Below are 14,082 nucleotides of genomic sequence, written 5' to 3'. Positions count from 1 at the left end.
CTGATTTCTTCTAAAAAAAGCTCAAAGCTAAAAAAAGCTCTGCAACGGGGGACAAGCCAGGATTACATCAGGTCAAGCAAAATCAGGTTCAGAGCTAATGAGAAGGTGCATGATGCATAATGAAGACATGCACACCTGACTGTAAGATAAGACTGATCATTTAAGGGCTTCAGACCCTTCAAGTCCCTCTGAACTCAACAGGAACAGAAGCTGCTGGAATGAGCACTGGCTTAGTTCAGGAGTTAAAATTCATGGAAACTGTTGACGCAAATGCTTGCTTTCATCCCATGCCAGAACAATTCTGCAGGGCTGTGTAATTCTAGAACTTTTTTCTCAGAAAACTTCAGTGCAGATCTGCAGTTTTCCCTGCTATTCTTCCCTGCAGCCCTTTTGGGTTTATTTTTTTGTTTTATACCTCCATTTCTTAGTACTTGAAATACTTGAAAATCAGAGCTGTAACTGGAAGACATCTAACCCAGGAAGCAGATCTGAAAGCAGAACTCTGAAATACAGAAGGATCAGAATTATCTCAAGTGGGAAGCACTTAATTTCATAGTCAATTATTTCCATGAGAGTTTTCAACAAATGTCTTTTTGCATCAAAAATATCAACTGCTTTCACTTCTTTTTTTTTATGTCAAAAGAGACTATTCCTGTAAGACAGACACATCCATTTTCAAAAACACTTGGATAAACTGTATGCAACAGAGAATGGGATCCCATTTCTGTCCCAGCCTGAACTATTCATTACTGGATTACACAATTGCCAGTGTCACTCATATCCCTTCAGGCTATTTCTTTGCAAAGGGAACCAGGTAGATGAGTTTTGCTTTGCCAAGCCAAAGCAATTTGCCTTCTGATGATGCCTGACGTGACAACATCTGGGTAGAAATCAACAACTGCTCTTCTCACTCTAAATGTGGGAATCCAGCAGTACTCACAGTCAGGGAATCTCCAAGTGCTCCTATGACTTTGATGTCAGCAGGCCGTAGCTCATGGACTAAAAAGCAGTAGGAGAATAAAAGCAGGATTACAGACAACTGACAAAATACTGTTTAATAGAATACAAGTCTTAGGTTCCAATCTGATGGCATTTCTGCAGACTTTTTAGGTAGGAAAAGCTTCAGGTTCTGTGTGTCACCTAGGCAAAATGTTTAATTTCTTGCCTTTACTTGCAACAGTGCATTACACTGACGTGGAAAGAAATGGAACTCAAAACAGTTTAGGTAAAAAATGAAAACAGACTAGATATGTTTACAGATACATACAGTCAATCTCTCTTAAATTACCTATACATCTGGGTCTTAGATCAATATTTCCTATTAAAAATCCCCTTGTAAAATCTTCAAACTGCACCCAGCATTTGCACTGCTTCTCAGAGCACATTCCAGCTTGCTAAGTCACTAACCCTCCTGGGCAGTTTTAGTCAGCCACCTTGTTGTATGATGAATGAGGTACAGGACACATGCATACAATAAAAGTGATCACATTTATCCACAGAGATGACCTGCTGTCATGCAGAACTCATTGTGAATGGCAAGACACACTTCTTCCCTTTGTTGCTAAATATATCAACTTTTATTGTTTACTTTCCATCTAGGATGTGCAATTTCAACATCTTATTTCTTTTAGAAACAAAAGATGAAATTTTTTCCTGTGTATGATTTTAGGTTGGGAATTCTTTCTCACCTGATGTTGGGACAGGACTAGATGGAGTATGACCAGGACAGGACAGTTCACTGCCCCAATTCTGAAATGAGAAGTTACAAAATTGTTTCATCTTGTAGCTAAAAGATAATGTGGAATTCAGAAATGGTTTAGTTGTACAGTATAGAGCAAAACCAAATTAAAACATAGATCCTAGTTTGGTGCCTATGTAGCTCAACAGTCTTTTACACCTCTCTGGAATACTATCCAAACAATAATTACTTCTGGTGACATTTTCTAGCCAAAGCATAAAACCTTATATATTCTATTATTATATTATTGTTCCCCATGTACTTTGCCAGGAACCTATTCTTTCCTTAGAAACTTTCAAAAATGGCTTGTTTTTACTGAATATAAAATTTGAAAAAAACCTCAAAGCTTTAAAAGTTCTAGTAAAGAAAACTGTTAGGCTCTAAATAATTGTAATTTACCATGCATTTTTAGGTTATATAATAGTTATTATGTATATTCCACCAATAGAGGATATCAAATCAAATATTGCAGAACACCTTAGTTCACCAGCAGTGAGAGCTGATCAATGTCTCCCCCTGCTTTTTGGTAACAAGCAACCATATTAGCCAAGAAGAAGCAAGGGAAAAACTAAAATTGTTACAGCAGACAGCCCTTGCAGGAGCATTGACAACTGTGTGCTCAGATTGAGAGGCCAGCCCTGCTAGAAACAGGAGGTCAGGCTAGGGATGTCCTGAGGTCCCTTCCAACCCCAATTATTCTGTGACTGCACAATTCTACCAGAGTAAAACTACATAGACCAGTGGTCTTCAGAAAGCATCACGACAAATTAATCTGTTCCTGCAAAAAATTGTTGTACTATGCTCCACTATCAACCACTAAAGTCTGGCTGCAGAAGCTAGAAAGGACAGATAGACTTATTTTTAGATCAGAAAGTCTTGCTTTACCTTCTCTCTACTTCTTTCCTTTATCACTTCAAAAGCTGTTGCTGTTGAGATTCAGTGGAATTACCTATTAAAGTATAATTCTAGCTCTACAGATAAAAATCCCGTATCAGTCCTGCAAACTATGACTTGCTAAGACAATAACTGCTGTTCTTTGTGACCCTCATGGCACACAAAAAATTTTGATAATTGGGTTAGTCATGAGCACCCCCAGTATGTCAAACTAGCCCAGTCCATTTTGACTGCCAGGCAAATAATTGCTCCATTTCTTCAAGTCCTACACACAAGATCTGTTTCTGCAGTTTATTGAATATGCCTTATGATAGCTGCTCAGCCATGGTGGAAGTTAAGTCTCTATGAAATGGGATTCCTATCAGCTTTGTATAGGGTCACACATCCAATATGTAAAGGTGACTGCCCTCTACAGGTTAAGCTTACTTGAGTGAAAGGAAGAACAATGCATCCAGAGGAGAATATCTAAACCTTCCTCAGATTATCTGGGGGTCAGGATTCTAAAATAGCTCCTCCATACTGTGAGGAACTTGCTATCTGAATTAATTATGCATTCCAGGTTACTTACTTTGGTTACAGTTTTGATACTATTCCACCATTAATATAATTAATGTTGTTTTAATATAATTAATGTTCTTTTAAGAACACATTTGTTTACACAATGAAAAGTGCAATGCAAGGCAGAATTCTCTTTCCAAAAACTGGTAATAGCTTATACAATCTATAAATTCAGGATGATGTGTTAAGAGACCAGACAGTTTGCCTAAAATGCAGCAAAAGGTGCAACAATTACCTCTATTGGCTCTCTAGTGGGCTCCACAGGTGTGTAGTTGCTATTCCTGTATGTTCCCAGGAAGGGACTGTTCTGGAGAAAGAGGAAACAAAATAAGAAAAATAAGAGAAACTAGGCAATAAGCACATGGCACAAACCATAGCAAGTGATATCAAGGTGTCATATAACCAAGAAAAAAATTTCCTAAACTATAAAATTTGAATCTTGACTTCAAAACCGTGCTTCATCCTTAAAATTGATAAAATTTATTTTTAGTGCCTTAGGACAAAAATGGCATATGCCAGATGCCAATTGCAGTTTAATATTTTCCTCTCCTAGCATTCCAAATTAGACATTATTAGAAGTTTAGTCCTTTTCAAAAGATGCTGATATAGAGTCTAGACAAATCTGGACAGATCTGTGTCAGCAGCAGGGAGATGAAAGATTGCTCACTGAAAAGATCATTCTTCCCTCCAAGGGAGGTTGTAGAAATTTCATTGTTATTTTTGTCCCCTATTAATGCAGCATGCATTCAGGAAGACATGCACATCATACAGACTAAAAAAATTCACCTGGAGGCTCACTTACCTCAATCAAGAGAAACTCCAGCATCTGCATAAGACAATCTTAAAAAACTTAAAATTAGAAGGCAGGTTTTTATGGTAGTTAAGGTTGCCTCAAAACAAATAATTTTCCATGGCTACTGGCACTTCTATCAATGACCTTTTCATAGCACTTAGGGTTACTAAAGGCTTACTATTTCTGCAAAAAAAGGCCATTTTCTTTTCAAGGGATATAAAACTTTTCTTTGCCTCTTCTGAAAAGCAACATCTTTGGACAAGAGTGTAGGAAGGGAAAGAAGCATAAAATCCACATTATTTGGCACTGAAGAAGTTGCTGAGTTCATTTAAAGCTGCTTGGAAAGAAGGCTGAGTAAAGGAAATAGGATCAATTTGAGCAAATCAGAGGACTTCTGAAATATGCTGGTTAATAACTCAGCAGATTTTCCTCATCTGACAGGATGGACACAATATGGACAAAAGCCTCGTGCATAACTTGAACACCTGCCTCCAGAACTAAGAGAAGTCAGAACTCAGCTCCCTGATCTGTTCAGCTCTTCAACCTTCTCGTTGGAAGTGCTGAAGAAAGGGAGCCAGTTCCTGCTGCCTGCAGCAGTCATTTCCACGTGCTGGTACCCAGCAACTGTCCTGCAAGTTCAGCAGCTTGTTTTGTAACTGCAGAAGCAGCTTCCAAAGCTCTGAAGTTTCCTCTTATGGATCAGGCCAGGAAAGCCAACCTGACACTAATCCAAGAGACAACAGATTCTGGGTTTTCAAAGCTGCTGTGGTGCCCAACCTCATTGATTCTGATGGGAAAGTTAATGCAGCATATTCTGTTGTTTGCTGCTTGAGCTGCCTCTGTACTTCACAAACAACAAAGAACAACCTCTGCTGTAGCTGCAAACACACAAATCAGCGTGTTGTCAATCAGTATTCATGGCACAGCAAAACGGCCATGGGACATCAGTGCAGGTATATAAGAATACCTGCTCACTCAGAGGTAAACAGACAACAAAGCTTTAAGTAAACTTATTCCAGATACACCAAATCCCTGCTCTCTGCAGTACATACAAGCAGTACAGCCTCCTGACAGCAAACTTCCATAATGTGGTTTTGTTTACCTGAGCTGGACAGCCAAGGACGATGTCAGCTGAGAAATCAAATGAGTCCGCTTTCTGGCCTACAGGCTGTAACTAGAAACAAAGACAAAGGAACCTATTTTTTAACCATGTAAGCTCATCTTAAATTTGTAAAACAATTCTAATTTTAAAAAACTCCAACATAAATATACTTTCAAATCTATATACAGATGCCTGTATTTACAGACCTAGATTCAAGGCTGAAATGCGTCTACTTGCCAGAAAGAGCATGGCAACAGCAAAACAAAAGAGCAGCTCTAGAAAGAAGCTTAAAATGGGAAGTGGAAAGCTACAGTGGATCAGTTTAAACTCCTGGAGGATTTTGGCAGGCACATGAAGTACCTTGGAATTTTGCCAGAAGGCAAGGTCATAAACTTTCTTCTCTTGCACAAAAGACATTAAGAGTCCCTCAATTTTTTATAGCTAAGCTGCATGATGGCATCTCCAACAAAAGGTTGTTTATGTGTAGAAGATAGTACCAAATCTAATTAGAGGTACTGCTTGATGATTGCAAGCAATCATGTCAGCTGTTAAAACATTAATCCAAAGTACATGGAAGTTACTATTCAGGATCCAAGATACTGCCCCTGACTGCTGGGTACTCCTGCACTGCAATGCTAAGTAAAATGGGTTTGCTTAAGCAATCTTCAGTGACTTATCTTTATTGAGCTTAACTCATTTCCAAAAGTAGTAAAACTTAACTGAATTAAAGCCACTTTAATTCCTAATGAGACATTAACAACACAGGGATTTAAAACAAACATCTAAGTAATCAGTTTTAAATTGACAGATGCAGTTACAATTCTTTATTTGGTGGTTTCCCATAGCAGCCCATAGAAACCCATAGAAACATCATCCTTATTAAATGCTATCCTGCCTTGCATAAAAACAGATGAAGAAGACCTGAAGTCACAAAATTACTCTGATCATGCACTTGGAGCACCCCTCTCCTCACCACACACTTAAAGAACCAAGAGATTCTAGGCAGAGAGCAGTGCCAAAGCTGGAGAGTATTTAACTAGTTAAGGAGAGATAAACACAAGGGCCAGCATTATTCAGGCCTTAATTGCAATGCTTATTACAGAGATATTTTAATGGTAGTCAGGTCTAGGTGAAGATCTCACTGCATGCAGAGCCATGTCACCTTACCACAGTATTCCACAGAGCCCTGGCAAGCTGAGAATGGCCTTTCTGGCTTGGATGGAAGCAGTCAGGTGCAAAGTAGGAGACATCTGGTTTCCCATCCTGCAAATAAAAGCATAAAGGACATCTGAGCATAGAAAAATCCCCACACTTCCAATTTGGAGTTGCTGAGGCCAAATCAGAACCACTGAAGAGAGATTCATGTTACTTGCTCTCCCTGCTCCATTGCAGAAAAGCTCCTGATTATCTGGCAATGCAAGCTGTACTTCAGCAGACCCATGAACTACCAGAAATACCTAGCTAGGGATGACTATGTGCTTCCATGGGCAGATCCATCCAGAAGCAGCAAAACCACAATTTCAGTGATGAGTGCAGTTCCTCTTCAGGTTCTGCAATAAGGATGAGTTCCTCTCCCTGGTTGCAGTTGCCATTAGAACTGGAACCACAGGCAGCATTATGCTCTGCAGTACCTTCTGCAAAGCTGTGAGTTTTGAAAGGACCAAGAAGCAAGTAAATGTTTGATGGAAGGCAGCCAGTCCAACCAAGCACACCAGAGCTTTCTAAACAAACTGTACTTTAATACAAAATACAATAATACAAAACTTTCCTTTCTAAACAGAACTGTACTTTAATATGGTGTTAATACAGGTACTGGAGGATCTGGAGGAATGGAGTTTGGAAATTTGTCTGTCACATGAATCCTGAAATTAGGGTCACACATGACTGAAACAACTATTTTTGGTCAGAGCGGTTTTTCCTCAAGCCTTGAACAGGTTTTTTTCAGTGTGGTTGGACTTGCTTTTTAGAGGACTACTACCAAAATTTGCATCAGATTTTCTTCCATGTTTAGAGACAGAGTTTTCAGTTCAGGCACATCTGAATGTTGTGTGAGATAAGAAATTGAAAGAGCATCCTGAACCTCTTAAAATCTGAACTAATTCTTGTGAGACTACAAAAAAAATATGTTCATAAATATTTTGCTTCTTCTGTTCTTATTTTTGTGTTCCCTACCCTCAGTACCAAAAACCTTAGAGATGACTTCTCATGGGCACCAGCTTTACACACAAACAAAAACTTCATGCAAACAAAACAAAGGAGGTCTGTGAAGCAATTTTGTCCATAGCAGCACCTTAACTTTTCAAACTTTCACCAACTATTGCAAAGATTTTCAGAATCAGTCCAGTTCAATTATGCCAGAGGAATCCCTGCTCAATATTTTACTCCAACTCCTCTTAGCTCCAGGTACATATGAAAATAGTTTCAGCTTTAGTGAAAGTTTGAGTCTTTTCCTAGATTTACAGCTTACTGGAAGTTGCCATTCAAGGAACTGAAATATACATCAACAGATACATATGAACTACATAAAACTACTTCCACAAGATCATCCATAAAGTTCCCTTTCTGTCAGACACAGAAAAGTAAGTTCTGTGGCATAAAGGGGAGCTGATGCCATAGTCTTCACTGAGCAATGCAGCTATGTTGCTTTAAGAAGTGAAACTTAATAACTTGGTCTTTTATTAATCATGTTGTATTTTCAGGAAGAAAAATATTTATGTACTTCAAAGAACATACACAAACACACCTCTTAAATCAAGTTTTGACTCATTTTCCAAAACAGTAATTGATATTGACAGAACAATAAGTAAAACTAAGAACTGCTTACTATATGAAGAAATCTGTTGTACTAGAGAAAAATCAGCAATTTCTCATAAGAAAAGCACAGAACAAAGTGAAACTGTTTTGAATATAGTCTCTATAGGTAAGCTACCCATCCTTAGTCCTTTAGATGCAGAAATCACCTTTAGATCATACCTGATCAAGAGGAAGCTTCAGATTTTGGAGGAAAGGCTGGATGACGACTGTGAAATTTTCATGAGTGTCATATCTGCCAGACTCTATCAGACTCTGAATGCCCAACTGCAAGAAACAAAGAACCACCAGCAATACTTCAACAACATCTCTGCATTATAACTATTTTCTTTGTTTGCGTTTTCTGAAAGCGCTGGAATCAAAAGGAAATTTTACTTGTGAACTTAAATAGCCACAGCCACTGGCAAAAGAGGGCTGAGGTGCTGCAAAGGGGCTGAGAAGGCTGGAACACAATGTTGGAACTTTTTGTCAGGGACAGGGTTTTGGTGAATAATCTCTCACCAATTAACCTCTACTAGGAAACATCATTTTTCTGAAGACCTCTGCTGCTAATTTTGGTCACATGAAAGGTTTGCATAGCATCACATGAGCTCCTTCTGAGTTCATATTTTGAGTAAAATACAGATATGATATGTTGCTTGGTAATCAAGAGCTCATCTCCACTGGAAATAAAGTAACTGTACCACTCTTAATAGTCATACCTGGTAAGCTTTGATGGCATCCCTCACCATTGTTAAATTTTCTGAGTTTTCTTCTCCTAAGAGAACACAGCTGCACAGATAACTGTGGGGGAGGTGAGAGGAGAAAACAGGAACAGAGAGAGTTAAACATCTGATAATGCAGATACCACCTTCTGTCATGCAATGCCCTCACAACACGGGTGTAACAAGGGAATCTGTACAATCACGTTTTTGTGAAAACATCTTATTTTCTTTGTTATTGTAATTTCAAACCTTAATCTTATTTTCTTCCTCACATGAATGATACTACTTTAAGTAATTTTGGTTTCACACCGGGTATATCAAAGTAGTGCACATTGCACAGAAGCTAGTTTTTTTCATTAATTTCACCCTGGCATCCAAAGGCCCTGCAGACTGACAGAGGTGCACACCAGAGCCCCTGGGGAACTAGAAAACAGTACTTTGAAATGTAGTGCCTGCTTTACCTCTGAGCTGACACCTTTCCAACCAACAATTCCTTCTTCATTCCCAAGACAGAGAATTTGTCTCTCTAAGATCAGCAAAGAATGCAAATTACCCATTGCACTAAAGCCTCTGCAACGGGGGAAACCTGTCTACTCCTCAAAAACATCATATTCCTGCAAATCTAAATGTTTGTGCACTTCAACCCCATCTTGAGGAACCCTGTTTCAGTAACTTTAACCCTGGCCTTTGAGGAGTACATTATGTACAGCTCTAGATATGGAAAACAGGTCAAAGCCAGGAGAAGGAAATGCCATCAGGCAGGGTGATGTCAGCACTGCATGGGAAGGAATTCCACAGGACTGTGCTGCTGCCTTTAAACATCAGTTCAAATTACAAGGGAAGCACAGAATAAGAACATCAATAATGAAACATAAACTTTAAGGAATTTAGAGATTTTAGAGGAGCTAAGATTTTAGTTAGAGATAAGCCTTACTAGAGTTAATTAAAATAAATGAGTAGGCCTTGATGAAGTTAAGAGTTAGTAGTTAACTAATTATTGATTGCTTGTCAGCACAATGTTTAGTTAGCTGGGTTTATAATGAAGAATATAAAAACTGAAAAATAGCTTTTAGGAACATAAGACAATTGTGGGACTCCTCTGTTCTGAAACCAGTTGAAGACAAGGAATGGGAGTTCTACCAAGAATTCATTTGTCATATTTGATTGAAAAGGTAGAAAGGTCAGAATGAGGAAGACTTCCTTTACTTCCTCTAGCATATGAAGTAAGGAATGGGATGTACCAGAATTATGAATATGTATTTATATTTTGGGTATTCAATACTTGTATGGATAAAAAGACTCTGTAATCACCTGGAAGGTGTGGTGTGTATTTGGGAGCGATCCCGCACGCTGCGCGGTGTCACAATAAACACACACTTTCTAACTTTAAACTGTTAGAGAGTTTTTTTCTGTCACAGTTGGATATTGGTACTAGATCAATATCCATATTTTTAATAAATCAGTAGGACAAAAGGAAGTCAAACCAGCCTTACTCTGCCATGTAAGTGGGGCAGCGAACTGAAGGGTCCACAAATAAAGGTCTCAGAGCAGTGACGTCCTCCACATCAACCAGACTCACCAGAGCTTTTGGAACCTGAAAGGTAAGTCAGACTTTGACTGGTTACACAGCCCACAGTGCATTTATTTTTCCCCAAAGTCCAGCCATTTGACACCGCTTCCCTTTCTCCACCACTGGAAGATAAAAAAAAATTAAAACTAATGAAAAAGCCACAAATCCTCCACCAATCTCCTCCAGCTCAGCTTTTGATCCTTCTCCCACACCACAGCTCAATGTTACTATCTGTCATTTCAGACTGCATCTCACTACTGCAGATAGACAAGACACAAGAAAATGTTTTTTTGTACAAGGCAACAGCATATGTTTGGTACTAGAATGCAAAAAAAACCAAAACAAAAAACAACACAAAATCAAACAAACAGAAGAGCTAGCATCAGTCAGTCATGTCTCAGTGTGAGCTAGAATGCTGGGATAACTTCACAGTACTTGCCTCCTTATGCAGAATATCAAGAGTTTCTTGAATCCTTTTGATGTAATTCCAAGCTGAGTAGTGATCCTGATAGAAACAGAAGAGATTTACTGTCAAATGGAGACACAAGGAATTTAGGTTGGGAGGCTGGAGAATCACATGAATTCACTTCCTTTTCTGCCCTACAACACAGTGGTCAGTGAAATGTTCTTGCTTCTTTCTAGAGACTGGGGATTTTAAACATAGTAATTAATCCAAAACATAGGGAGGCTTGGTGAAATTTTGGATTTAAAATAAACCTTGTTGAATAGCAGCACATTTAACCCAAATCCACTGGGCCCTTCATGTAAAAATGCAGGAAGGGACCAATCTGAATGCATGCTGAACAGCATAGACCAAACAGCCCAAGCATGCTCAGAGGCAGCTGATAAGCTCTCATAAAATTATGTGAAATCATTGCTAGTCAAGGTCATAGCTATAAATAAGGCTATATAACTTGGCAGCAGCAGCAAAGATGCCTAGCAAGGCTCCTGCAGAAGAAGCACATTTCTCAAGCACAGGGGGTTGCAGGAGAATCAAAAATGCTCACAAGTGAGCATATTAAAGGCAAGAGTGAGAGCTGGGAGTGAAAGGTGGCCTCTCCCTGTTGCCTGCCCACTCAAATCCCATGACCTCCTTATGGCAGCCCTAAAGGCTTCTCCAGAATCTAGAGAAGCATAACATTCAAATAAGCCTGAGCACTGCAGCAGCTTCCCTTACATATACACCTCACCAGCTCCTAGCACCTCCCCACACCACATTATGGTGTGGTGACAATTGTAGGGTTGCACTGCTTTGAACTGCCACTGCCATTCTTGGGTATCTAAAGAGGCCAAGCTAGCAGCAGAGCAGTTACCACATCAGGGAGTGAGGCATTTCTTCCCTTCCATTTTTTGCTTATGGTCAAAAAACAGTAGTCAAAGCAGTGGCTCTTATCCTGGAGTAAGCCAGAGAAAACAAAACCGTCCTACTCTGCTGCTGGTAGCTTTTTATATCAGGGTATTGCCAGCAACAACCCCTGTCAAAGCATACAGCAGCCCATATATTACTCAAGTTATCTCTGTGAAGGCTTTATGATTTCCCTTGAGGTGTTTCTACACTGTCACCACAGTTTGAGATAGCCAGTGTCACTACTCACAGGATTTTTGCAATAGATGCACAGATCATTGGCTCCAATATGCACTGTTATGAGCTTCCAGTCAGCACTGAAGTCAATTCTCTGTGCAATAAAGAAGAAAATAACAAGTCTGAATTTCTTTACCTTTGTGATATGCACATGGTGTCATTGCAGGTGGATCTGCTGTGTGAAGCAGCACCTATTCATGCTGTAAGTTTGAAGGAGTCCCAGACAGCTTACCTGATCAGTTTTCATAAGACTCACAAGCCTTCTTGCCTGGCCTGGCAAGTGCCTGGAAAGAAGGAGAGCTAGTGAGTGAATCTAACGCCCATGTTGAGAGATCAACATTACCACGCTTCAGACATCTTAAATCAAGTTGACAGATATCAGAAGGGTTGAGTGAGGACACAGCCCAATACTCATGTTGCTGTGATCAAATTACAGGTTCACATCTTGGTAATAAAATCAACATCAAATCAAACTTGATTATACTATATTATTGATGAATACAGATTTTACTCAAGATCAGTAATTAATCTGGAACTGTAAATTCAGCTCCTATTACAGTGCATAGCTCCCAAAACAGCTAAAAACCAGATATGGCAACAGTTGTAAGCAGAGGGTCTCTGCAGAGCTAGGCTGCTATCAACCTATTCCTTGTAGACTAAAACACAGGAATCCCCAGTCCCAATACTTATCTGGCCTCTTGAGCAACATGTACCTGAAAAACACAGGTTTCAGATCTCACTGTGCACACCCTTCTCATTTTTGTAGCCTGCACCTACAGTACATAACTGTGTGAAACAGCTCTGTGTACACAACTTTCCCAGGGTATTTAAAAATCCTAGAAACCTTCAAGATTACTCAGAGAAATTAAGATGACAGCCTTGCTGTGTTCCAACAGCCAGGTGAGCATTCTCATTCTCTTTTTTCTGTACATATATATATACACACAGATAGATAGGATAGATAGATAGGCTAGGTTAGATTAGATAGAGAGATAGGTGTTCTAAAGTGCAATGATTTTTGAATTACCTAGGCTGAGAGCTTCAGCTTTGTTTGACTGCCCTGACAGATTGGTCTTCAAATATGCATAGGGAAGAGAAGAGAATGGGGTCAGGAAGCATTGACCTTCCAGGCAAGTCTGTGGCTCCGAATGAGCTTCATCTCCCTCCAGGCTCTTGTTAAAGACACTGGCTGTCTATCATTTCTGGGAGCATGTCAGCTGGCATTAATAAGCATGACACTTGTTTTGTTTGGCAACCAGAATTTAGCTCCCCTTTGCAATGCTTTGTTTACTGTAGGAAAAAGAGAGGTCTCTCACCACCCTTGTCCAGTTGACTACTGATCTAACACTGGCATGGGAGCATCTACTGAGGAATGAGCCCTGTCATACATCTGCTTGTGACACAGACACTGTGTGCACGTAGTAGTTCTTATCACCAGTACCCTTGTACAATGTCATAACCTACTTATTTATATCCCAAAGCTATCACAAGCCATGAGTGGTCACAGTCTCCTTCTGTTCTTACTGTGGAAACCCCTAAGCTAGGCATTGTCTGCAATATTGACACAGAGGAAAACACCATTTATTGATCTGACAGTCCACAACATATTTGATTTCTCATACAGTCAGTGAGGTGCTGATGCATCCTGAGCCAATGCAGTCAGCAAGATCCAATAATATCTTGAATGAAATAGTGCCAGCAATGATCCATCCTTGAACTGCAGTTTCAACCAAATTTACATCTTGACCAATGGAAACAGTTTGCTAATGGGAAATACAGATATTCACAATTCCTGTCACCTGTTTTCTCCTCTCTCTCTTAAATTCTAAACCTCCTTTTTTTTATTTCCCCACATGAAATCAGAGACATCAGCCAGGCTCTGCTTCAGCTACATTATTCAGATCTATCCTTAACTCTATCATGTACTTAAGCACTTTGGCAATGAATGCAGATAGGCTTAGGAATATTTTGCTGTATGAGACCTGCATTATTACATTTTCATCTAGTTCAATAAAGAGCTCTTCAAAGCAGCCATAGATTTAATTTTAAGAAACCCTTACGCCTGGTTTCTATAAGCTGGTAAGGCTGCAAAATTATCTGATTTCAGAAATGTCCCACGACCTCTGGAAAGCACTTTCCAGGTAACCATAAAGCAAGACAGGCCAGTTAACAATTCTTAAATACCAGCATTAGCTGGTGGACTTTTTTTGCCCTGTGAATCACTGGAAAATGGATGGTTTTGGCTGATGAAGAATAAATGTTGAATTGCATTATCATTCCAGGGTCAAATACCTAAAGCAGGAGAAATATTTCCATACATTGCAATACAC

At 39.4% G+C, this 14,082-nt stretch overlaps 1 protein-coding gene across 1 annotated transcript in view; it reads right to left on the bottom strand.

Annotated features, from left to right (window-relative positions):
- The window catches only part of PLB1 (phospholipase B1), a 78,252-nt gene that overhangs the window by 17,141 nt on the left and 47,029 nt on the right, over nt 1-14,082 (bottom strand). Inside the window, exons 39-49 of the mRNA XM_077782530.1 lie at nt 11,985-12,036; nt 11,766-11,846; nt 10,610-10,675; nt 10,094-10,194; nt 8,598-8,679; nt 8,059-8,163; nt 6,253-6,348; nt 5,086-5,157; nt 3,426-3,497; nt 1,689-1,749; nt 941-999 (exon numbers count right to left, since the gene is read on the bottom strand). Coding sequence (XP_077638656.1) covers nt 941-999; nt 1,689-1,749; nt 3,426-3,497; nt 5,086-5,157; nt 6,253-6,348; nt 8,059-8,163; nt 8,598-8,679; nt 10,094-10,194; nt 10,610-10,675; nt 11,766-11,846; nt 11,985-12,036 — 847 coding nt within the window. The remainder of the gene's footprint in view (nt 1-940; nt 1,000-1,688; nt 1,750-3,425; nt 3,498-5,085; nt 5,158-6,252; nt 6,349-8,058; nt 8,164-8,597; nt 8,680-10,093; nt 10,195-10,609; nt 10,676-11,765; nt 11,847-11,984; nt 12,037-14,082) is intronic.

This window comes from Lonchura striata, chromosome 3 (assembly GCF_046129695.1).
Source record: "Lonchura striata isolate bLonStr1 chromosome 3, bLonStr1.mat, whole genome shotgun sequence".
Taxonomy (NCBI): Eukaryota; Metazoa; Chordata; class Aves; order Passeriformes; family Estrildidae; genus Lonchura; species Lonchura striata.
Note: the sequence above shows the minus strand (reverse complement) of the source record. Positions and strands in the feature narration are given on the sequence as shown.